The sequence below is a fragment of the Ostrinia furnacalis genome, unplaced genomic scaffold (assembly GCF_004193835.3).
Source record: "Ostrinia furnacalis isolate ACB-3 unplaced genomic scaffold, ASM419383v2 OfSCF0195, whole genome shotgun sequence".
Lineage (NCBI taxonomy): Eukaryota > Metazoa > Arthropoda > Insecta > Lepidoptera > Crambidae > Ostrinia > Ostrinia furnacalis.
The window spans coordinates 144648-170000 of record NW_021130434.1 but is presented as its reverse complement, the minus strand read 5'-3'; the positions used below and the strand labels follow the sequence as shown (position 1 = coordinate 170000).

At 35.5% G+C, this 25353-nt stretch overlaps 4 protein-coding genes across 8 annotated transcripts; all 4 read left to right on the top strand.

Moving 5' to 3' along the window:
• The first annotated feature begins 249 nt into the window (after positions 1 to 249).
• LOC114355063 (uncharacterized) lies at positions 250 to 4339 on the top strand. Its single transcript, XM_028307721.1, has 4 exons — positions 250 to 259; positions 1823 to 3361; positions 3609 to 3734; positions 4143 to 4339. The coding sequence occupies exons 1-4, from the start codon at positions 250 to 252 to the stop codon at positions 4337 to 4339; spliced, it is 1872 nt and encodes a 623-aa protein (XP_028163522.1).
• Positions 4340 to 5947: 1608 nt separating this feature from the next.
• Positions 5948 to 8015, top strand: LOC114354942 (uncharacterized). Its single transcript, XM_028307559.1, has 2 exons — positions 5948 to 6412; positions 7010 to 8015. Exons 1-2 carry the CDS (start codon positions 6374 to 6376, stop codon positions 7742 to 7744), a joined length of 774 nt encoding a protein of 257 aa, XP_028163360.1. The 5' UTR covers positions 5948 to 6373; the 3' UTR covers positions 7745 to 8015.
• A 256-nt stretch (positions 8016 to 8271) lies between these two features.
• On the top strand, positions 8272 to 14341 carry LOC114355146 (uncharacterized). Of its 5 annotated transcripts, none has more exons than XM_028307868.1 (4): positions 11214 to 11288; positions 11672 to 12685; positions 12975 to 13048; positions 13281 to 14341. In XM_028307868.1, exons 1-2 carry the CDS (start codon positions 11250 to 11252, stop codon positions 12368 to 12370), a joined length of 738 nt encoding a protein of 245 aa, XP_028163669.1. In that variant the 5' UTR covers positions 11214 to 11249; the 3' UTR covers positions 12371 to 12685; positions 12975 to 13048; positions 13281 to 14341. The 5 variants fall into 5 exon arrangements, with proteins under 5 accessions (XP_028163653.1, XP_028163643.1, XP_028163669.1 ...); XM_028307860.1 differs by lacking the exon at positions 11214 to 11288 and having other exon boundaries at positions 12370 to 12685; positions 13281 to 13424; positions 13467 to 14341; XM_028307852.1 differs by lacking the exons at positions 11214 to 11288; positions 11672 to 12685; positions 12975 to 13048 and adding exons at positions 8272 to 8384; positions 9062 to 9151 and having other exon boundaries at positions 13371 to 14341.
• A 1419-nt stretch (positions 14342 to 15760) lies between these two features.
• On the top strand, positions 15761 to 20343 carry LOC114355052 (uncharacterized). Its single transcript, XM_028307711.1, has 5 exons — positions 15761 to 15776; positions 16139 to 16325; positions 17546 to 17676; positions 18349 to 18456; positions 18613 to 20343. The coding sequence occupies exons 1-5, from the start codon at positions 15761 to 15763 to the stop codon at positions 19707 to 19709; spliced, it is 1539 nt and encodes a 512-aa protein (XP_028163512.1). The 3' UTR covers positions 19710 to 20343.
• Positions 20344 to 25353: the final 5010 nt, after the last annotated feature.

Genomic DNA, 25353 nt, shown 5'->3' with positions numbered 1-25353 from the left:
TATATTTGGTTGATCTAAAATATAGATCGATAGGAAGTATATCTAACGATATGTTTTTAGCCTATTCAGACCTTAATGAAAAATAAATTAATATTTAATAATGTGAACGTTTTTAAAACAAATAAACCTTAGGTCACGCAGTTCAATCATTATTATGACGTGTTAACTTTTTTTTAGTAAAATTTTGTTTTTCAAAAATTCTTGTTTAATTGTACCTACCGCTGGCTTGTGTATAGCCAAAGTACAAAAATGTCGTCAAGTGTGGTAGTAACCACCAAAATTTACACAGTAGCATGNNNNCATGCGTTTGGGTATAAAACTATTACCACACTCACACATGATCAAATAAACGTTTACTATCGGCTATCTCTTATGCACTCTGTAGTTTTTACACAACAGATACTTGATAAAAGTACCCTCAAACAACGAGCTCGAATGCAAAACTGGAAGCCTATATCTGTGAGCGATTTGTGGGTGTTCTTTAGCATCTTGGTGCTGCAGAGTCTTGATCCTAGGCCAGTTGAGACTGAATATTGGAACTCAAACCTGAAAATATTACAAATGGACAGATTTAAAAAAGTTATGCCCATGGACAAATTTTTTTAAATCAAAAAATGCTTGCATTTTACTGATAATAGTAACGTGAAATCTAAAACTACACCAAATAATGAAAAAATTGCAAAGATCAAACCAATTCTTGACCACTTAAACCAAAAATTTGCGGAGCTTTACACTCCTGATCAAGACATCGCCCTAGACGAGTCGCTTTTATTATGGAAAGGGAAGCTAAATTTTGCACAAAAAATTTCTAACAAAGCGGCTCGTGTAGGGCTCAAAACATAATATGTTTACATTGTGAATAAATAAAATTATATACTTATCAACTGCTCTTTTCAGGAATTTTCTTTATTTCCAAAAATGGAAGACCTCGGATCCAATATGGGGGTTATACTTTTTTTAGGAGGAGTGAAAAGAAGAAAGGGGCAAGGACGGCGCGATGGATGTGCTCAACCCACCATAGTAGAGGCTGTCGGGCCGTTTTACATACTGTTGATAATGATATTGTCAAAATACATAATGTGCATACACACTGATTTGACGACCGATATTGTAGTGGTTTGCACATCGGACTGCTATCCCAAAGATCGCTGGTTTGAGGCACAATACAATGTTTGTGTGCCTGAACATAAATTAGTTTGAATTTTCTGGGCGTTTCTTATAGTATGTAATATTGTCTCGTGTCTTACTATTTTAGTTGAAATGGAACGCGAAAGTTTAAAATTTTAAAGTATGTAATATGTGGTAAATAAAAAAGAAAAATTATGTAAGTACGAGTATATCCATTGGCCTGGTACCCATAGTACGAGCTTAGCTTAGCTTGGGACTAAATGGCGCAGTGTCAAATGCCCAAGGATAATTTATTTATTTATACTGATAGAAAAACAGTTTAGTAAATTCACTTCTTCGAAAGTTATTATCACTCTCACAACTAGTACGTTTTTGTAGCATTAGATAGCGTTTAAGATAATTTATGAATGTAGTAGTAACTTGTGCCATTCCTTTAATTTATTTTAGTAATTAAGAACCTGTTCGTGTATCATTAATGATGTACTTAATTACCTATAATAAATATGTACTCTAATGTAATATTTAATTTAGTTTATTCATACAAATACCGCAGAGTCTGACTTGAAATTAATAATTTTACATACTTGGATAATAAGGCAGGTATTTGACCGCAATCGCATTTCATTTTAACTTTGTGAGTTATATTTCGAACAAAATTATTCGATTTTAACTGTTTATTTTTTTTCTATTATAGCTCACATTCTGACAGATCGTATCTTGGCTCTACTGGGTGATGGAAGTCGATCAGACTTTGAAGATCTTTATGATGAAGAAGACTTGGGGGCAGATTCTCTTGTTTTTGCTGACGTTTTAACTACTGCCAACATTTCTGAGCATACAGAAATTGAAATCGAGATTGAGCCAGCACAAAGTCTTAGTACTAATACTACAATACCACGTGCATTACACCTTAAGCCAGACGACCTTCCAGCTTTCCGTAAAAACCCAGTTCGTGCACCAATAGATTATCTTAGCGAGTACTTTGATGAAAATTTCTATGAAGAGATAGCTAGGTGCACCAATCTCTACTACAAGCGGAAAACTGGGCAAGAACTAAACACAACCAAGTTCGAAATCGCAAAATTATTCGGTGCGCACATTATTATGGGATGCCTTCCCTATCCCCACTTGACGATGTACTGGCGAGCCAATATGAAGATAGGCCTTATTGCAGATACAATAAGTCGCGATCGGTTTTTAACACTACGTAAGTCTCTCAATGTAGTGGATCATGATCGACCAAGTGGAACAGAAAAACAAAATCCGCTTTGGAAGGTACAACCCGTGATCAAGCTGGTTCAGGAAGCCTGCAGCAGATTGGAAAGAGTCCCAACTAACTATTGCATAGGTGAACATATAATTCCATTCAGTAGCCGCTATTCCACGCGGCATATACCCAGACCTGTTGGTATCAAAACGTTCGTTTTGACAACGAGCGATGGTCTTCTGCTCGATTTTGACATATTCAGAACTGCCAAAACAAAATCTGCTCAAAACTCTTTAGAGCGAGGATCTTCTTTAATTTTGAATTTAATCAAAAGTGTCCCATCCGGCAGCAGTGTGTTTTACAACCAGCGTTACTCAACAGAACAAGTAGTTGAAGAGTTTAACTGCAGAAATATACACAGCAAGGATTTGTTAAACCCAATACCGGATCGAGCAACTAACAAATTGGAGCAAATTGCTGATACAGTTGATGGTGAATGTCAGGCCAGTAGGAATGAGTCTAATGACGAATCTGCAATAATGCCATCAAAACACACGGAATCTTCAACAAGCAAAATAGTTAAAAGATCGGTTAAAAATCAGAAACATAATGACGATGAAGATGCTTCTATTGCTCAACAATATTTTCAACATACGGTTGGTGTAGATATTCTAAACCGACTAACCAACTTCTATAATGCCAACAACAGAGGAAAATGGACCTTAAATGTGATTTTCCACTTTTTTAACTTGGCCTTGGTTAACTCGTGGCGATTGTATAGAAATGATTGCGTCGCAAACGGGGTGTTAAGAAAGGACACTCTTCCGCTCCTGGATTTTCGGTTCAGTGTTGCTGATAGTTTGACCAACGCTCCTGAGAGAGACCGCCCTAATGATGACAGCGAGTCTGATGACGACCTACACTGTACAAGTAGACGGTACAGACCAATTCGTCCGTCTGAACGCAAGAGATACGATGGATATGACCACCTCGCTGTGTTCGATGAGCTAAGGGCACCAAGGTCTTGTATGTTCGAGAATTGTCATAGCCGTTCAAAGATCAAATGCTCCAAGTGCGGTGTCTATCTATGCTTATCTAGAAGCAAAAACTGTTTCCAATTGTATCATGTAAAACCTTAACTACCTAATATACACATTACTTTACGATATCTTGTCTTTAAATATACATAGGTACTGTTAAGTTTCAAGTACAGAAATGCATTATCTGATATGTATACTGAAGATTTTTAACGTATTATTGTTTCTTATTTCAGGCTATACGACGACTTACTCCAAAAATGGGAAAATTTTAATACATCTTGGTGGATTCACATTTTTCAAGAAAAGAACCATCGGAGTCAAAGAGACTTGGGCATGTTCTACCCACCATACGAAAGGATGTAAAGCTTCTCTTAAAATAATCGATAACACCATCGTACAGGCGAACGCTGATCATTCTCATAGCTCATAATTTTTTGGTTTTGATTTCCAATTAAAATATTTTGTTAGTGTAAGTATGTAGTTAACATTACTGTGTAGCTTCAATAAATTAAGTGCAGATGATTTTTACTATGTTAAATTGCTCGTGATTAATGAATATGACATGACACGTATAAATGATCACCATTGTATAACTAGAATGGTGTGATGATAAAATAAAATAAAAAGAAAATGCTCAAACGAACTTTGATTTTGCATTATGTGCATTTGTACATTTCTTCTTTCCTCGCTTATCAAGGTGCGTTTCATTTCGTATTGTGTTACATTTATTTTTGACTTGTAACAAAACAAGATGTTTATGATTTCAGTATCCTACACGACAAGAATATCCAAGAATGGTAACGTTATAATAAATTACGAAGGGTTTTCATACTTCAAGAAGCGCAAGTTCAAATCGACGGATTTGTGGGCGTGCTCTACTCACCATACGAAAGGATGCAAAGCCAAGCTAACCGTAATTAACGGACACATTGTGAAAAAGAAAAATGAACATTTGCACGAGTAATATGGCATTTTTTCGGGCCCAATAAAAGACTTCAATTGATAAGGACCAAAGAATACAAAGAAAACGGTCCTGGTCTGCCCACATTCAGCTTCTCGCAACATTAACTAGATCGTCAGTCCAGTGGGGCGTTTTTTATACAGTTCTTAATATTCTTGGACTTAATTAGGATTACAATTTTAATTATCTAGTTCATTAATTGTAGTGCTTTGGACATATAAGACATTCTAGTCCAGTATGTTTTTAGTGACATTGACGGTTTGTTAGAGAATAATAAAACCAATATTTTAAACTTCGTGTTATTTCATTTTATAGTAGGTATTAAGTAGGTTTCACTATGTGTCTTGCGGTCTTGCCATTGGATTTATTTAATGTATTTAATTTTCGTTTTTGCGGCGATACGGTGTTGAGCCCTTTCCGAGTTGATAAGTGTGTTATCACTTTAATGCGTGCTTTCTCAAACCAAATTATTTGGCCTATCTTCTCTCGATACCTACCGTCTTAAAACACCTACTTAACTTACTTGGTTTTATAATTTTAGTGGCAAACCGAAAGACACCTCAAATATTTCGGAACACGAATACCACGTTGAGTTTCAAGGGAACAGACGAAGTGGTACGTATTTTTATATTATGGTTCTTCAGGACTACAATAAAAAAAAAACAAAGACACGGAAAATTTAGAAGATCGTCGAGGGAATGAATAAAAACCATGAATTCCTCATAAAAAGTCACACTTAAAATGAGGGTTGAAGCCATTAGACAGAATAATTAATTAAGGAGCCTAAAGGACATAGCACACTTATTAACCCGGAAAGGGATCGTAACCGTATCAACTCGAGGCGGTCAGTACGCACAATTATCCGCACCGTAACGTAAACGCCTCGCCTCGTGGTTGACAGCGCGCGAAAGGCGATTTTTTACGTAAATCGATTAAGTTACTGATTCTAAGTTCCTCCTAAAAATTTGGATACTGATAACAAAATCATCCTGTATATATTCCTGTATATATTTTTTATACTATCACAATATTACACCTTCGTACATTTCTTCGTCTCGCTTTATCAAGTTGCGATAAAATTTTTGTGCAAGCTGTACCACAGAATAATAATAAGTACTACATAGCTGTACTACTTTTCTTTTATTTAAGTTCTAACAAAAATATAATGTTTATATTTCCAGTACAGTACACGACAAGGATGTCCAAGAATGGTAAAATCATAATAAATTACGAAGGATTTTCTTACTTTAACAAACGAAAGAAATCGGATAATAAGTGGTCGTGCTCTACTCACCATTCTTTAGGATGCAAAGCCACTCTAACCGTGGTTAAAGGGCGTATTGTGAAAATGCAAAATGAACATTCACACCCGAAGAAAGTCGTTTCGGTCAAGTCATCCAAAAGACGTCCAAAAGCCAAGGATTCTGCTCGCACCCAGACACTTTCTGCTTCCAGATCGTCAGTTCTCCGTGTGAAAGGCCCCTTTTATAAGATTATCTAATAAACATTTGCTACTGGACTTATTTAAGATTAATTAATTAATGACTTAGACTATGCCTTTTTTCACCCCTATAGTAACACATAACAGGAATTTTGTTTTCAAAGGGGTTTTGAAAACAAAATTCCTCCAAATTTTGTTCTTTAAGGGATTGATGGTGAATACGGGCAGTGATTATGTTTCATGTATTGTGTAATATTAAAACGAATACTGTACTCAAACTACGTGTTATTTCACTTTAAGTAATGTTTAAAAATTAAAAAAATATGAAATAGGTAACTGTAAAATAAATTTTAGAAATAAACTGTGTATCTCGCAATGGGATTTATTTAATGCATCAATGTATTCCTGCATAATTTTAATTCCTGAAAATCTAAATGATCAGATGTCTACAATGTGGTAACAGATGACAGATAGTTGTTTGTCTTAAAAGTCAGAATAAGGCTTTTCTTGACACCTACCGTCTTAAACCACGAACATAACTTACTTGTTTTTATATTTTAGTGGCAAGCCGATGGACAAGTCAAATCTTTCGGAACATGAACTTCGCGTTGAGTTTCAAGGAATTCGACGGAGTGGTACGTATTTTTCGTACTATGATTTTATCTTTCCCTTCATACTTTTTTGCATAGAATATTAGTATCAAATACAAGGCTTTTTCTTCGATGAATGAANGAATGAAATGGTTGGTTAAGAGAGTGACAATAATATAGTAGCTAAATAAGACTCAATGAAAACTCATCAACATCATTTCAGACATAAGACGTCCACTGCTAAACATAGGCCTCTCCCAATGACTTCCAGCGCCTTCCTGCTACCTTTATCAGGTCGTCGGTCCACCTTGTGGGTGGACGCCCCACGCTGCGTTTTCCAGTGCGTGGTCTCCACTCCAGAACCTTGCTGCCCCATCGGCCGTCAGTTCTGCGTACTATGTGCTCTGCCCATTGCCACCAACTTGCTTATCCGTCGGGCTATGTCAGTGAATTTAGTTCGTTTACGGATCTCCTCACTTTGATCTCGTAAAGAAACACAGAGCCTTTCCATAGCACGCTTGACATGCAATGACAACTAGGAAGTATTATTCTTGATAAAACTGAGTCTCTCTCTCTCTTTCGCTCTTTTTACTGTGAGCGTGAGTGTGTGTGTGTGTATTTTCATGTTTATTTGAATTTCAGTCAAATCAAGCAGAGGACAGACTATCTAGTTCGGACATATCACAATCAGTATCTAGTGATTCAGATTCAGAACAAGAAACGAACATGCTTGAAACTCGCTCTACATCTTGTAAGAAAAAAACTACATCGCAAGCTACCATGTCAAATGATCGAGACTTAGAAGCAGACAATCCAGTAGATGAATTGACAGGTGACAAAACCACAAGCAAAATTAGACGTAATCGCAAGGCAAACCCCGATAGTTGGAAGTGTGTACAAGCAAAAATTTTAAGGAATCATGGTAAAGCGTATTTAAATATGAAGAACAAACTAGTTCCTGCAAGAAAATTGAAAACGCCATGTGGAGATCAGTGCAAATTAAAATGTAAAGAAAAAATTACAGAATTACAAAGACAGATTATATTTCAAGACTACTGGGATTTTGGTGACTTGGAACGGCAGCGGGAATATATTAAACGACATATTTCCGAAATTAAGCCAAGATACTCGTACAAGGTACACAACAGTAATCGGGGAAATAATTTTGCATGTTATTTTTCAGTGGGAAATAAAAAAATTAGAGTCTGCAAGACTTTCTTCAAAGCCACTCTTGATATCAGTGACAGAACTATCAGGACTGTAATCCAAAAAACCACAGACACGGGAAATTTAGAAGATCGTCGAGGAAAACACAAGAACCACGCTTGTAAATTTAAATTGTCGCCAATTTCTCATAAAAGGTCGCACTCAAAATGAGGGTGATAGTGTTCACTCTATTATAGTCGTCAATCCAAAAGAAGCGTTAAATATGGAGCGATATACACATCATATTGATATACACAGACAACGGCGGCAGCAGAGCAGTAAAGAAAAACGTAGTTACAACAGATAATTTTCAAACTATTTCGCGACAAAGTCGCGGGCACAGAATCAGACAGTATGTGTATTAAAACAAACATTACTTCAGACTACATCTTATTTATCTTTAAGTCTAAATAATTTAAATGTACCTATAGGTAACTCAAAAATATATTTTAGAAATAAAGTAACTACCTATATGTATATTGATTTTTTTTTGATAAATTATGTGTTCCTAATTTTAGTTCTTAGTTAGTAGTTTTATTCCCGTTTTCACCATCAATCCCTAATTTTAATTAACCATTAAGAAAACAAAATTCCTGTTATGCTACCATAGGGGTCACTTAAAAATTAGGGATTGATGGTCAAAATGGGCGTTAGACAGTTGTCTACAAATACGGATATAGCTTTTCTCGATACCTACCGCCTTACAACACCTACCTAACTTACTTGTTTTTATATTTTAGTGGCAAACCGATGGACACGTCAAATCTTTCGGAACATGAACTTCGCGTTGAGTTTCGAGGGAATTGAAGAGGTGATAAGTATTTTTCATACTATGATTTAAACTTTCCCTTCATACTTTTTTGCATATAATATTAGTATCAAAGCAAGAAAGCGCTGGACGCATGCCGCTACCAATCGATCAACATGGAAAATATTGGGGGAGGCCTATGTTCAGCAGTGGACATCCTATGGCTGAAATGATGATGATTAGTAACGAATACAAGTTTTTTTCTTCGAAGAATGTGAAGGGCTAGTGATAATAATACACGATGATTTGACAATCAGTATTTAATTTTTTTAATAAGCTCTTTAGAACAATTTAACAATACAACTTTATCTAAATTATTTTTAATTGTTTACTTTTTCGCAAAAAAAAAATTGAAAATATAATTCGCTGGTGCCCATAATATTGTGGGACAAGATATTGTTAAGTGCAAACTTAACTGTGTGTTCGTATTTTTTCATGAACAAAGCTTTATCCACGTGAGCCAATTTTGAAACCGCGCGCAGCAAATAAAAATAATAAAATATGAAAAAATATTTTTGTTTTCTTGACGCAAATCGATTAAGTTACTGATTTAAGTCGCTCCTAAAAAATTTGATACTGATTGAAAAATCACACTGTATAGTAATCAACTAAATAAGACTTAATGAAAACTAGAAGTATTCTTGATAAAACTAAGTCTTCATGTTTTATTTGAATTTCAGTCAAATCAAGCAATAGACAGACCATCTAGTTCAAGCTCTTGTTCGGACATATCACAATCAGCGTCTAGTGATTCAGAACAAGAAACGAACATGCTCGAAACTCGCTCTAAATCTTGTAAGAAAAAAACTACATCGCAAGCTACCATATCAAATGATCCAGACTTACAAGTAGACAATCCAGTAGATGAATTGACAGGTGACAAAGAAACCACAAGCAAAATTAGTCGTAATCGCAAGGCAAACCACGATAGTTGCAAACGTGTACGAACAAAAATGTTAAGGAATCACGGCAAAGCGTATGTAAGCTCAAGGAACAAACTAGTTCCTGCAAGACAATTGAAAACCCCATGCGGAGATCAGTGCAAATTAAAATGTAAAGAAAAAATTACAGAATTACAAAGACAGATTATATTTAAAGACTACTGGGATTTTGGTGACTTGGAACGGCAGCGGGAATATATTAAACAGCACATTTCAGAAATCAAGTCAAAATACTTGTATGAAGTACATAACAGTAACCGGAGACATAGTTATGCTTTTTATTTTTCGTTAGAAGATAAACATATTAGAGTCTGCAAGACTTTCTTCAAAGCCACTCTTGACATCAGTGACAAGACTATCAGGACTGTAATCCGAAAAACCACAGACACGGGAATTCTAGAAGATCGTCGAGGAAAACACAAAAAACCACGCTTATAATTCAAATTGTTACGAATTCGTCATAAAAGGGCACACTCAAAATGAGAGGGACAGTGTTCACTCTATTATAGAGTGTCAATCCAAAAGAAGCCTTGGAGATACACATCATTACTACACACAGACAACAGGGGCGGAGCCACCCTAGTAAATTTAAATTGTCGCCAATTCCACATAAAAGGTCACACTCAAAATGAGTCTGACAGCTATGGTGACAGTGTTCATTCTATTATAGGGCGTCAATCTAAAAGAACCCTTAAATCTGGAGCGATTTACGCACTATATCAAAACAAACAGATAAAAGGTCGAAGCAGTTAAAAAAAATTGAAATTATTATTCAAACTATTTTCACGCGTCCAAACCCGCTGACACAGATAGTCTGTGTACTACAAACAATTCTTCAAATTACATGGCATTTCACTCTAAAGCTTCAACCACACCAACGCGTGCAGATCGCCATCGCCGGCGCGATCATAGGCCAATGACAGAACGCGTGACCCATGACAGTTCACGCGACCTGTCATTGGCCTGTGATCGCGCCGGCGATGGCGATCNTTTCTATACAAATTGAGGTACTTGCATACAATGATTAAATCTGTCGCCCCGCGCTCCGCGGCGGAGCGCGGCGCAGTGTGATAACCGCCTAATACTACTTGTAAATCCTGATTCCTTCCTCCACATGACAGGCAATGCCTAGTGTGGAGGGCTGTCTTTTATTTTGTACTACTTGATCTGGCAATAAAAGTATTTTTATGTTAATTTTCAAAAAATATGAGGATGGCGATGATAGCAATTTTTAGACTAAAATATATGTAGGGCTGGGGTTCTCAAGAGAAACTTCAGCTTTCAGTTTCGTGAAAATACACCGTTTATTTCTAATAACTTTAGCGGAGCACACCTGCACGTCATGGCAGTTCGGACGAGAGAGAGCGAGCCTCGCACCTTTCATTCAATCCTATCATTCGGTTTATTTTAACGTTTCACTATTTGAACGTTTCAACGAAATTAAAAAATAAAAGTTAAAGTTTGTNTGGCGATCTGCACGCGTTGGTGTGGTTGAAACAGACGTAGTGTTTAAATAATTTTAAAAATGTGAAAAAGGTAACTCTAAAATAAATTTTAGAAATAAAGTATGTATCTTGCAATGGGATTTATTTAATGCATCAATGTATTCCTTATTTTAATTCCCGCAAATCTAAATGATCAGATGTCTACAATGCGCAATGTGGTAGCTAGTTGTTACACCAGTAGGCCTAAGATGCGCGCCGTGATAACTTTTATCGACGTCAATTTGTATGGGCAAAATCGATAAAATGGCGTGAAAACCGCCTATCACGGCGCGCATCTTAGGCCTACAGGTCTGCACGTTTGCCTCCTGTCACATCAAAAAAAAATTTAGCTTTTTCTCAACACCTGTCTTAAAACATCTACCTAACTTAGTTGATTTTATATTTCAGTGGCAAACCGACGGGCACGTCAAATCTTTCGGAACATGAACTTCGCGTTGAGTTTAGAGGGAATTGAAGAGGTGGTACGTATTTTTCATACTATGATTAGATTATATCTTTCCCTTCAGACTGTTTTGCATAGAATATTAGTATCAAATACAAGTTTTTTTCTTCAATGAATGAAAGGTTAAGAATAATACAGTACCTAAATAAGACTTAATGAAAACTAGGTTATTCTTGATAAAACTGACGCCTGTATTCAGAAACATGAGGTCTCACAGTGAACGTAGACGCACAAGGTGACACACGAACCAATCACAGAGCTCTATTCAACGCTGTGCGTTCGATTTGCTGCTTCACTTAAGCAAGCATCGTTTGCGAATACGGACATGAGTCTCTAATCTCTCTCTCTCTCTTTCGCTCTTTTTACTGTGTACGTGTATTTCATGTATTATTTAAATTACAGTCAAATCAAGCAGAGGACAGACCTTCTAGTTCAAGTTTTTGTTCGGACATATCACAATCAGCGCCTTCAGATTCAGAACAAGAAACGAACATGCTTGAAACTCGCTCTACATCTTGTAAGAAAAAAACTACATCGCAAACTACCATATCAAATGATCGAGACCTAGAAGCAGACAATCCAGTAGATGAATTGACTGATGACAAAGAAACTACAAACAAAATTAGACGTAAAGGCAAGGCAACCCCTAATAGTTTGAAGCGTTTACAAGCAAAAATTTTAAGGAATCAGGGAAAATCGTATGTGAGTGAAAGGAACAAACTGGTTCCTGAAAGACGATTGAAATCCCCATGTGGAGATCAATGCAGATTGAAATGCAAAGAAAACATTACAGAATTACAGAGACAAAAGTTATTTCAAAACTACTGGGAAATTGGTGACTTGAAGCGGCAGCGAGAATATATTAAACAGCACATTTCAGAAATTAAGCCGAAATACTCGTACAAAATACACAACAGTAATCGGGGAAACAAATTTGCTTTCTATTTTTCGGTAGCAAATAAAAAAAGTAGAGTGTGCAAAACTTTCTTCAAAGCCACTCTTGATATCACTGACAGGCCTATCAGGACTGTAATCCAAAAAACCAAAGACACGGGAAATTTAGAAGATCGACGAGGAAGACACAAAAAACCACGCTTATAATTCAAATTGTTACGAATTCGTCATAAAAGGGCACAGTCAAAATGAGGGTGACAGTGTTCATACTAAAGAGGGTCAATTTAGAAGAAGCTTTGGAGCGATATACACATCATTAATACACACAGACAACAGGGGCGGAGCAGTAAAGAAAAATGTTGCAACAACAGAAAACAATATTCAAACTATTTTTACGCGTACGAAGTCGCGGGCACAGAATCAGATTGTCTGTGTATAAAAAAATACTTCAAACTACGTGTTATTTCACTGTAATGTATTGATAATTGTGTAGATAACACATAAATATATTTTAGAAATAAAGTAACTACCTACCTATATCTTGATATTGGATTTTTTTATTACATTATGTGTTCCTAATTTTAATTCTTAGTTAGTAGTCTCATGCCCGTTTTCACCATCAATCCGTAATATTTAAGTGACCTCTATGAAAACAAAATTCCTGTTATAATGTTATCGTAGGGGTCATTTAAAAATTAGGGATTGGTGATGAAAACGGGCACTAGATACTTGTCTTAAAATTTTAATATATAGCTTCTCTCGATACCTACCATCTTAAATCACTTACTAACTTACTTATTTTATATTTTAGTGACAAGCCGACGGACACGTCAAATGTTTCGGAACATGAATGTTACGTTGAGTTTCAAGGGAATGGACGAAGTGGTACGTATGTGGTATTTCTTATATTAACTTTTTTTTTTCTTCGATGAATAAAATTAAATGAAAGGTTCAGGGCTGGTGATAACAATATAGTACTTAAATAAGACTTAATGAAAACTACGAAGTATTAGGTATTCTTGATAAAACTGAGTCTCTTTCTATTTTGCTCCTTTTACTGTGTGCGTGAGATTGTGTATGTCTAATTGTCTAGTTTCATGTTTTATTTGAATTACAGTCTAATGAAGCAGAGGACAGACCATCTGGTTCAAGCTCTTGTTCGGACATATCACAATCAGCGTCCAGTGATTCAAAACAAGAAACGAACATGCTTGAAACTACATCTTGTAAGAAAAAAACTACAAAAAAATCTGCATCACAAGTTAATGTATCAGATGATCGAAACTTAGAAATAGACAATCTGGCAAGTGCCAAAGAGACAAATAAAATGAGACGTAAACGCAAAGCAAACCCCGATAGTTGGAAGTGTGTACGAGCAAAAATTTTAAGGAATCACGGCAAAGCGTATGTAAGTAAAAGGAATAAACTAGTTCCTGCGAGACGGTTGAAAACCCCATGCGGAGATCAGTGCAAATTAAAATGTAAAGAAAAAATTACAGAATTACAAAGACAGATTTTATTCCAAAACTACTGGGACTTTGGTGACTTGGAACGGCAGCGGGAATNAAGGTGCGATATTAAACAGCACATTTCAGAAACTAAGCCCAAATACCCGTACAGAGTACACAACAGTAATCGAGCTAACAATTGTGCTTTTTATCTTTCGGTAGGAGATAAAAAAATCAGAGTGTGCAAAACTTTTTTCAAAGCTACTCTTGATATCACTGACAGGCCTATCAGGACTGTAATTCAAAAAACCACAGAGTCAGGAATTTTATTAGAAGATCGTCGAGGGAAACACAATAACCACCCTTGTAAATTTAAATTGTCACCAATTCCTCATAAAAGGTCACACTCATAATGAGATGTGGGTAAATCCAAAAGAGCGATTTACACACCATATACATGCACACTGATGATACGTTGTGAAAAGAAGCTGGTAGCCCTACAAAGTTTAAAAATTAAGGCTCTTTCGGACGTTTTGACACGGACAATTGTCGTCCGTTTGTAGGACACATTTTATGATAATTGCGTTGGAATAAAATTGACCAGCAGTAGGTACCTGCTGTGTGAGAAATTGCTGTCCGGCTCAAAACGTCTAATTTAAAAGAGCTCTTTTACCGACTTCCATCATTATTATGTCACAAGTTAAGCAACTGCTGTTGACTAGAATTTAAATTAACTCATAAAGCATCGGCAAAGTAACTGATTGAAATTTAAATTCGTGTAGTAGTTATTACGTTGATTGTAGCTAGCTTGTATCATTTTGAACATTTAAAACTTTTATGGTTTGCTTTTTAGAATTTATAAACTTCTGTGTTGTATTATAAATATAAATAAATATTACTAAACCTTCTGTTTTATTTCATTTGTTGTCTGATTTTAGCATTATTTGTAACTGTCATAGAACCTTCTATCATACTTTATTTATCTTAAAAGAGTTTTTATACAGCCAGTAATCAAATTTCAAAAGATTGAATATTATTAAAAATATGAATAATGCTGACATTGTCATAACTTAAAATATAACTGTTGCGAACGATCCTCCTTTCACCTTTATACTCCTTCGGCCTTGTATTTGTATTTGAGAAAAAGTGTTTGTAAATTGTGATTTTTATTGTAAATAAAAATATTATTTATTGTGTTGGTTTAGTTGGTTTTATTTAAAAAGGATATTAATTTCAGATTTAACGGGCACCATAATAATGTCCCAGAGAGGGAATCCGATGATCCAAGTGGATGGTTTTACGTTTTACAAAAAAAGCACAACCGGGCGCCGAACCAGGTGGCTATGTTCCACCCACCACTCCAGAGGGTGTCCAGCTTCTTTGTATACTATAGAAGGAGAAATCATCAGGATTAATAATAATCATACGCATCAAGGAAATTAATTACATTCAAATAATAAATAAATTATCAAAATAAATAGCTAAAGAATCTATACACTTGCACTCATACTCCTCTCCATACCCCACACACAACACATCTATACTTTTACACACAAGCACAATATGCATACAATCAACACTCATTCCTAATGCCCTTTCCTATCTTTTTAACCGATGATTTATTGTATCCCTATATTGCACTTCTGTTTAGCCGTACTAAGGCGGTTATCACACTGCGCCGCGCTCCGCCGCGGAGCGCGTGATTTTCATATAAAAATCACGCGCGCGGACGCGTTGTCAGTGTGAAGTGCCGCGCGTGTTTTCTATAGGTTCAAACTGTGGTACTTGCATACAATGATTAAATCTGTCGCCCCGCGCTCCGCGGCGGAGCGCGGCGCAGTGTGATAACCGCCTAATACTACTTGTAAATCCTGATTCCTTCCTCCACATGACAGGCAATGCCTAGTGTGGAGGCCTGTCTTTTATTTTGTACTACTTGATCTGGCAATAAAAGTATTTTTATGTTAATTTTCAAAAAATATGAGTATGGCGATGATAGCAATTTTTAAACTAAAATATATTTATAAAAAAAAATTATACCCAATATTTTTTCCATTAACCCATTATAACTATAATAGCTATAAGATCGATGGATAATTCGATTTTCATATGTTTTTTTCTGACATCTAACAACATAGTTAGATAAAAGATGCCAATCTGCGGCAGTCAGTATTCTGGTTTTTAGTATAGGTACTGGATGCCTGTTTTCACCATCCATCCCTAAATTTTAAGTGACCCCTATTAAAACAAAATTCCTGTTATGTATCATTTAAAAATTAGGGATTGATGGTGAAAATGGGCATGAGAATCCAGAATACTGACTTCTTCTGCTTTTCGTGACGACAACAAACCTACACAGTGTCAGCCCAGCTCAACTCCGCCACAAGAGTGGCGTTATCAGCAGCATTCATCAAATCCTCCTGCGTGCAGTTGCTCGGGCACTCAGGGCACGACATCAGGTGCTTCATCGACTGAAAACTGTATGTGATTAAAATTAGGACATGAATTAAAATATGTTTTTTTTTAGGTGTGTTCTTCACGTGGTCATCCAAAGGGAATCGGATTCTCATCGAAGGAGATTACAAGTACAGGGTTAATGGGATGTACAACGATAAGATAAGATGGCGGTGTGCGAGCCACGAAAAAAACAAGTGCAAGGCGATTGTACACACGTTAGGACACGAAATAATCTACAGGGCTAACCCTCATATCTTGTGAGTAGTATTGTAAAAAACAAAGTCAAAGTCAAAATTTATTTATTTGCTTAGACTATTTAAATAGTACTTTCAAATCGACAAATATTTTGCTCTTAAGGAGCCTCTACATGTCTAATAATCTTTTTACCTTACCTACTGAGAAGCGCAACAAACTCAGACAAACATTAATAATTCTCTACTTCATATTGTTTCTTAAAATAAGGCTTCAGCTTAGGCGCAGACTGCCGATTTTTAGTCGGCCGATAGTTAGACATTATAAGAATCAATCGGTGTAATGTGCGCATTTCCATGATTAACTGACCGACTAAACTATCGGCCAACTAAAAGTCGGTGGTCTGCGCCTAGGCTTAGGTAAACCTATTTTGCTGATTAATAATATAAAGAGCGCGAAATCAATACCTATTTAAAGAATAGTGTGATATAAAAAGTTTTTTTAATAGGTACATCATTTAAGTAAATGTTTCAATGTGAATAGTGTACTTAGCTTATGATCAGACAGAACTACTTGTAATAATATAATTGTCTGAAATTAATAAAGATTGTGATAAAGTAAAATTGTTAAAAAGTTTATCTCTAACAAAATCATATTTCTCTTAATACATGTTAATAAGTTTAAAAAAATATATAGATAATAACATATAAGAAAAATATAATAACTTCAAGTAAAAAAGTTTTTTTTTACCACATTAGGTAGCTCTCCCCCTGCATATCACTTGATGGAACGTGACGGTCAGTTCAAGGTGGAAACAAGCTCCACCCGGTATCCTCAACCTCACGAAACTGACTATCTTACAACTTATTTCAATAAATGAATAAATAAAAAATAAAAATCATTTATTTCAGGCATGGCCCATATAGTGTAAGTAACAAAGGTCAGGTAGTAACAAATTGAAAAACGGGAGCGTCCTCCACAGGGGCACGATAGATCGGTGGCGTAACCCACGGGTCGGAAGTTGCTGCTGACGTTGTAAAAAATAACTCTTTGAGTAAACTTCAAGTTTAGAACACCCATAAAGTTCACAGCAGACTTATCAACTCGGAAAGGGATCACTGTATCGCCTTTCGCGCGCTGGCAACCGGAGGCGAGGCGTTTAAGTGTGCGTTGCAGTATGGAGTTTCATACAAAGAATACTGACCGCCTCGAGTTGATACGGTTGCGATCCCGTTCCGGGTTGAAAAGTGTGCTACGTCCTTTAACTTATAACTGCCTTTTTCAGCAAGATTCGTGAAGTCTCGCCGTGGAAAGACCATGATTCAGATAGGTCGGTTCACGTTCTGCTCCCAAATGGTAACGGGCCTGAAGACCAGGTGGGTCTGCTCCACCCACAACCACAAGCAATGCCGAGCGGTTGTGCATACATACGACAATGAGATCATCAAACTTAATAATACTCATACCCATTGAAATAATTTGTATTTATAAAAGCGATAGGTCACTGACTGACTGACTCACTCACTCATCACGAAATCTCAGAAACTACAAGTGCTAGGAGTCTCAAATTTTGCACGGGGGTTCCATTTAGAACGTAGGTGTTCATTAAGAATGAATTTTACGAAACCTTAAGGGGGTAAAACGGGATCCACGCGTACGAAGTCGCGGGCGGCCGCTAGTAGTATAGTATGAAATTGCCTATTTTTTTCTTCAATTTCATTCGTGTATAATTAATATAATACAAAGATGAAAACCTTATGCTATGTGCACTGATGTTAAAATATATGATGGATTGCCAGTCTTCAAAATTATTTTCCTGTAAAATTCTCAAGTAGGATTAATTAAAATGTTTGAAATCCTGAAATTCGGTTTTAATTAAATTTTACCTTTTACAGATATTATACAATTTTGTTCCTAAATATGAATGCAATTACAACTACATTATTATGATGCAGTTTTTATTTTTATGTGCGTCCGTATTACGATAGTTAATTTATTACTCGATGTTTACTTATACCAAAGCATAGCAAATATTTATAAATAGGTACTTTGCTGTGTAATTAATCTTAATTTTTAAATTTGTTTCAGCATTATCCGAAAAGACAATCATATCTGAAGTTTCAAAATATGGCAAAGTATACCCGGTTAAAACAAGCTTTAAGGAACCATCTGCTGAAAAAAGTAAAAATATCGACGGTGCGTACTTAATTTCTTTATTCAGGTGTATCTACTTAAAAATGAAAAATTTAAATTGCCTGGATAACTATCCACACATACAAAGTTTGTAGATACAGTTGGAAATCTATTTTCAAAATATTTTTTTAGTTGTATTGATTACTAATTTGGTTTCAGCTTTAACTGAAGAAGTAAACGAGCCCGAAGCACCAAAGTACGGCAAAGTATACACGAGTAAGAAAAGTCTTTTAAACCTATCTGCTGACAAAATTCAAGGTGATGTTGATGAGATATGTAAAAAATATTTGCAAAATATTATGGATGCGTCTAAAAACGTAACGGTACTCTCAGTTGTTAAAATACCTCCAGTGAATTTGGTAAAAGAAGTTGAAAAACATTTGACACTGAACAAGGAGAATAAACAGGTTGTGTCTTTAGAGAAGCCTGCATTAGAAAAAGCAAAACTAGAAAAACTGAATGAGAACGAAGATAAACCTAAACCTGAAAGAAAACGTGTTAGACGTCTCAATGTGCCGCCGGGAAAATCTGTATCCGCGGAGGAAGTAGAAATGTATTTGACAAATGAATATGAATATGAAGATGAAATAGAAAAACAGAATGAGAACAAAGATAAACCTAAACCCGAGAGAAAACGTGCTAGACGTCTCAATGTCCCGCCGGGAAAATCTGTATCCGCGAAAGAAGTAGATATGTATTTGACAAATGAATATGAATATGAAATAGAACAACCGAATGATAATAAAGAAAACTCTACACAAGTTGAACTGCAAAAGAAGCGTATTAATCGTTCTAATTTGCCGAGAAAATGTGAGTTAGCAAAAGATACTGAAAGTTTATCGACAAAAGAAGATCAAGATAGAGCAAAAGAACATAATGAGAATATTACACAATGTGAATATGAATGTGTTAAACTAAGAAATTTGCTTCTTGGACAAAAGATCCCAGAAGATGTTGAAATAGATTTGACAAACGAAGAAGAAGAAGATAATTATGTTACACCTCCAAGGGATTTAACATCATTTGAAGAAGTAAACATGAATTTACTAGAAGAGCTCAATAAAAAGAAAATTAACTGTCCCCGTTCACTATCGGAGGAAGGTGAAAATAATAAGAAATGTCAATTGCCAGTAATACGTGCCATTCGGTTTGAACTACCTCCAGGGAAATCAGTATCAGCCAAAGATGTTGAAGTTATTTTAAAAAATAAAGAAGATGAGCTTAAAAACAAATACTATCACACTACTAAACACTAATTAACATAAGAAACAAATTTTATTTTTATAGTTGACTAAGTATACCAATCAAAATATTATGGTGCAAAATAAATTATTAATATAGTGCATCATCAAAATTACTTGTGATATAATAATAAGTGCCTTTGAGGATTTGTTGACTAGTGCCTTACTTTCTATTAATTAGGTATTACAAATTGCGGGACAGTACGTCGAAGGACGGTCCTTAAATTCTAATAGATTACGACACAACGTTCATCGACGGCTGACTTTGAGCTTCGAAATACGACAGCCCGTCGAAGAACGAACGTCAGCAATAGAAAATATTGTAGGGTGACTTAGTAGTGTCGTATTTGAAGAGTACAAAGCTGGCTAGTGTCACATCGTAAAGTTTTATGAGCACACACGTAAACTACACGCACACACTCAAAGTCGTCTCGTATTGTGACACAACGACCGAGAAAGCGATCTCCGGTTAGCGATGGGCGATTGTTCGAAAAAAAAAAATCTAATGAATCGACAATCGACCAATCGAACTTTCGATTGTCAATTTAGTAATTCGAAAAATAAAATCGAATACTTAATAATCGACAATCGAATGATAAATCTATTTACCTACCTGTACGCGACGATTCATTCGTTGTACCTAGTAGATAGTACCGTGCGGCGCGCGCTCACAGGACCGCAGCGAACGAATCATGTTATTCGTTAGTAACATGATTCGTTCGCTGCGCTGTTCGCGTCGATTAATCGAATGACTGCGATTGCTTTTCGAATACATTCGATTATAGAGATCATTCGAATAATTCGATTAATTTAGTAATAATCGCCCATCGCTATCTCCGGTGCTCGAAGATGATCAAGAAGTGTCAGAGGCTAAAGATAAAGATCCTTTTTCTACCCTACATGGAATGCGTGATATGACATAATTATGTTCAAAGGCGGTCAATGTGCACTGATTGTTAAAAAATATGACAGGTTGCCAGTCTTTAAAATTATTTTCGTGTAAAATTATCAAGTATATTATTAATTAAAATGTGTAAGATCCTTAAGATTTTAATTTAATTTTACCTTTTACAGATATTAGACTTTTGTTCCTTATATACAATTTTGTTCCTAAATATGAACTATTGCAATTACAACTACATTATTATGATGCAGTTTTTATTTTTATGTGCGACCGTATTACGATAGTTAATTTAATACTCGATGTTTACATGTACCAAAGCATAGCAAATATTTATAAATAGGTGTTGTGAATGTGAATGTAAAAAGTCATGGAATTATTTGTTTCAGTATTATCCGAAAATCAAATCATATCTGAAGTTACAGAATAAGGCAAAGTATACCCGATTAAAGCAAGACTAAAAAGTATAAAAATAATTACAATTAATTACTTATTTATTAGGACGAATTAATATTTATACCATGATTGATACTTTTGGAGTCGGTGCAGGCAAACTTCACACGTTTCATAATCTTGGCACCGACTAAACTATCAACCAACTAAAGTATCAATCATGGTATAAATATTAATTCGTCCTAATAAATAAGTAATTTGTAATTATTTTTGTACTTTTTAGTGCATGTTTTTTTTCTGTTTCAGATTACAACTACACCGTCAAGCTATCAAGAAGAGGTTACCCCCTAATTCAAGTGGGAAACTACACTTTTTGCAGGAAGACTACTTGTAGAATAAAAAGCAGATGGGTGTGCTCCACTCACAACCATAAAGGATGTAGGGCTTTGCTTCACTTATGTGAAGAGCGGATAGTGAAGCTAAACAATGAACATAGACATTAGGAACTTTTTAAAAGATTATTAGTCATTTGTTAGTCCTGTTAGCCTCTCGTACTAAGCTAAATTGCTTGTATCACGAGTGAGCTCACCACAATACTCGAGCGGCGGCGGGGACCGAACCCGCGTTCCCCGGATCACGAGTCGGCCAGTCCGACCCCCTCACCGTTCGGCTATCGTGACTTCTAACTTAAAAATATATGATATGTATAATTGTTCAAATTATATAAAAATAAGTATCCTTAATAAAAATAAAAGCCTTCTAGCAACAATAAAATGTTTTTTTATGATACAAATTCTCTGAAACCACTTATTTTAACCCGAAAACCCTTTTTATACGTAATTAATATTAATAACATATACTTTTTAAATACAGCTATTATATTATTTTTAACGATTTCATTATTTTATTTATAGGCGCAGTGGCATCGATGATTATTATGATACGACAATACATAAAGAATAATTATATGAAAAGTGATTCTCGTTTTAACACGAGGAATAAAAAGAACTGACTGTAACAGAGTTTTTTAAGCTGCTTCTTCTCAGCACTGGCACATATTATTATATCGAAGCATTGGCCGGGTTGAGGTTGATACGGCTAAAAGTGCTCTACAAAAGCCAACTAACTATACATATAATATAAATTAATTTTATGTATTATTATTATTAGATTAATTGAACCCGAGGCTTACATAGCTTGTAAGTACCTACTACTAGACTAAAAATACCTAATACATTGGTTCCCAAACTTATTTGGGACGCGCCCCCTTTCGATCATACAAAAATTCCGCGCCCCCCTCCTCCAGTCAAAATTATTTATTGGTCGTATCGAGCAGCGACCCTGCGACCGCTAAGAGAATGCATTCCAGTGCATTCTCTTAGCGGTCGCAGGGTTTTTTATACTTAAGTACACAGATGACCCGCGCCCCCCTTTAAAGGTCTTTGCGCCTCCCCTGCGCACTTTGGGAACCAATGACCTAATATAATTAATTGTAAAATAACTAACATAACTTATTAAGTGTAATATTAACTACCATTATTATTTTATATTAAAATTTTGTATTGTTATGAATTTTAATAATTAAATGTTTTTTCATAATAAAGTTCATAACAGTACCGTAAATTAACTTATCAATTGATAGCGAAACTATATTCTAAAACTTAGTATAATCTTAAAAACAAGTACATGTACTCGTAACTTATAAGTATAACTACCTCATTATTGTTTAATTATTTTATTTAGCTAATGTGTGTCAATGTGTTTTTGCAAATAAACATTTATCTATCAATTTATTTTATTTAGTTCAATAATTCTATCCGTACATGATCTTCAATTAAAGATCTTAATTAAATAAAAATAAATATCCTTGGACATTATACACTACCTACGCTTCTAGTCCCAAACTAAGCAAAGCTTGTACTATGGGTACTAGACAATGGATATAAACATACTTAAATACTTTTTTTTTGTAAATACATAGATATTACATAGTAACACCCAGACCCGTCACAGAAATAAAATTCATCAATTCAATTTCTGCCCGGCCGGGAATCGAACCCGAGACCTCTCGGCATAGTAGTCCGTTCCGAACCACTACACCAAATGGCCGACTCACCAAACGGCCGACAATTGTTTTTTTCTGAATAAAAACCTCGTTCTTCCAAAATCAGATGGATTATAAGTTATAACTGACACTTTTTCAGGTATGTTTAGGCTGCCTTTGTATATAGGCAGTTCTGAACAAGTTAGAATCGTTCGGTCCCGCCGAGGGAAGATTCTGCTGGACATCGGAGGGTTTACATTCTGCATGCAGGCCGTATACGGGCCAAAGAGGAGGTGGGTCTGTTCGACCCACAACCATAAGCGGTGCAGGGCTGTAGTGCACACCTTAGGAGATGAAATCACCAAGCTTAAGAACGAACACTCGCATTCGCACTAGTTTAGAATTTTGAATCGTGCAATGTGGTCTTTTGAAGTCGAAGATTATGGATGCCGCTACCAACCGACCAATCTGGAAATCATTGCTTATGTTCAGCAGTGGACGGGACTATTCCCACCTCTCGTTCCCACCACTGCAACTCCTGTGTAGCCAGGATCTACAGCTTGACCGCCATAAAAACTCAACCAATGAAGGTCAAGTTTGTCCCGGGGGAAAGTTAAACTGTCATTGGACCCGCAACGAAATTAATCAGAAGAACATAGGAGGAGTTCAGCAGTGGACGTCCTTTGGCTGAAAATGTGATGACGATTGATTTTATCGAATCACGGGAATTGCCTCCGTAGGTAAATACAACTCTAGTTTTTCTCTTGGAATACTCACATTTTATACTATGTAGTTGTTGAATTTAGTTGTTTTAACTGACTCCTTGATTCTGTCTTAGGCACAGTTTGCTAGAAATTTAAGCATTGAATTCAGATCGTGTTTATCCAGCCATGTTTCTAAGTTGAAAAGTCCTACTGATTTTATACCAAAAATGTGTACTACAAAAATTGTTGTTATTTTTATTTACAATATGCTTAGGTATATTATAATAGCCTCCGCTATTAATATTGTATAAAACTTTTTGTCAATAAAGAATTTTTTTTTTGTAGGTATATTTACCCGTCTTTACACACTGTAAATTAAAAATAAATAAAACTTTTTCAACGATACTAATATTTACTATTTCAGTTATCACTATGATAATGCTTTCATTAAAACAATACTCAATTATTTAAATGTTTTTATTTAATCATGTTTGCTGGTTTCATTAGGTTGAAAAATAATAATGAACATACGAGAAGGAAATTTTTTCTCAACATTACTGCATCCCATTTTTACAAATTACGCATGATCAAAAGGAGAATACAGTTACCTATTTTTTTTTCTAAAAAGCCTGCGATTGGTTTTTGTAGAATAAAAACATTTTTATTTTCTAANTACCAACCGGCCAATCTGGAAATCATTGCTTATGTCAGCAGTGGACGGGACTATTCCCACCTCTCGTTCCCACCACTGCAACTCCTGTGTAGCCAGGATCTTCAGCTTGACCGCCATAAAAACCCAACCAATGAAGGTCAAGTTTGTCCCGGGTGAAAGATAAACTGTCATTGGACCCGCAACGAAATCAATCAGTGTGCCTACCATGAGTTTACGTTAGGTGTGCTCGCTAGCGACTGCGTAAAAAAATGACATTAATTGTATGACATATTGTGCAGCGCCCCTAGCGGCTACTTTCAAGAAACAAAATCTTCATAGAGATTTTTGACGTACTCGCTAGCGAGCACACCTAACGTAAACTCATGGTAGGTACCCAGAAGAACATAGGAGGAGTTCAGCAGTGGACGTCCTATGGCTGAAAATATGATGACGATTGATTTTATCGAATCACGGGAATTGCCTCCGTCGGTAGTTAATACAACTCTAGTTTTTCTCTTGGAATACTCACATTTTGTACTACGTAGCCTTTGAATTTAGTTGTTTTCTTCTGTTTTAGGCACAGTTTGCTAGAAACTTAAGCATTTAATTCAGACCGTGTTTCTCCAGCCATGATTTTAAGTTGAAAAGTCCTACTGATTTTATACAAAAAATGTGTACTACAATTATTGTTGTTATTTTTATTTATATGGAATGATGAATTGAATCTTCAAAATTAACTAAAATTATTGAATTATTATTGTCGATAGTATAACTATATTTACCGGTCTTTACACACTGCACATTAAAATAAATAAAACTTTGGAACGATACTAATATATTTACTATTTCATAATATATTTACTATTTCAGTTATCACTATAATAATGCTTCCATTAAAACAATACTCAACTATTTCAATGTTTTTATTTAATCATAATATTTGCTGGTTTCACATATATTAGGTT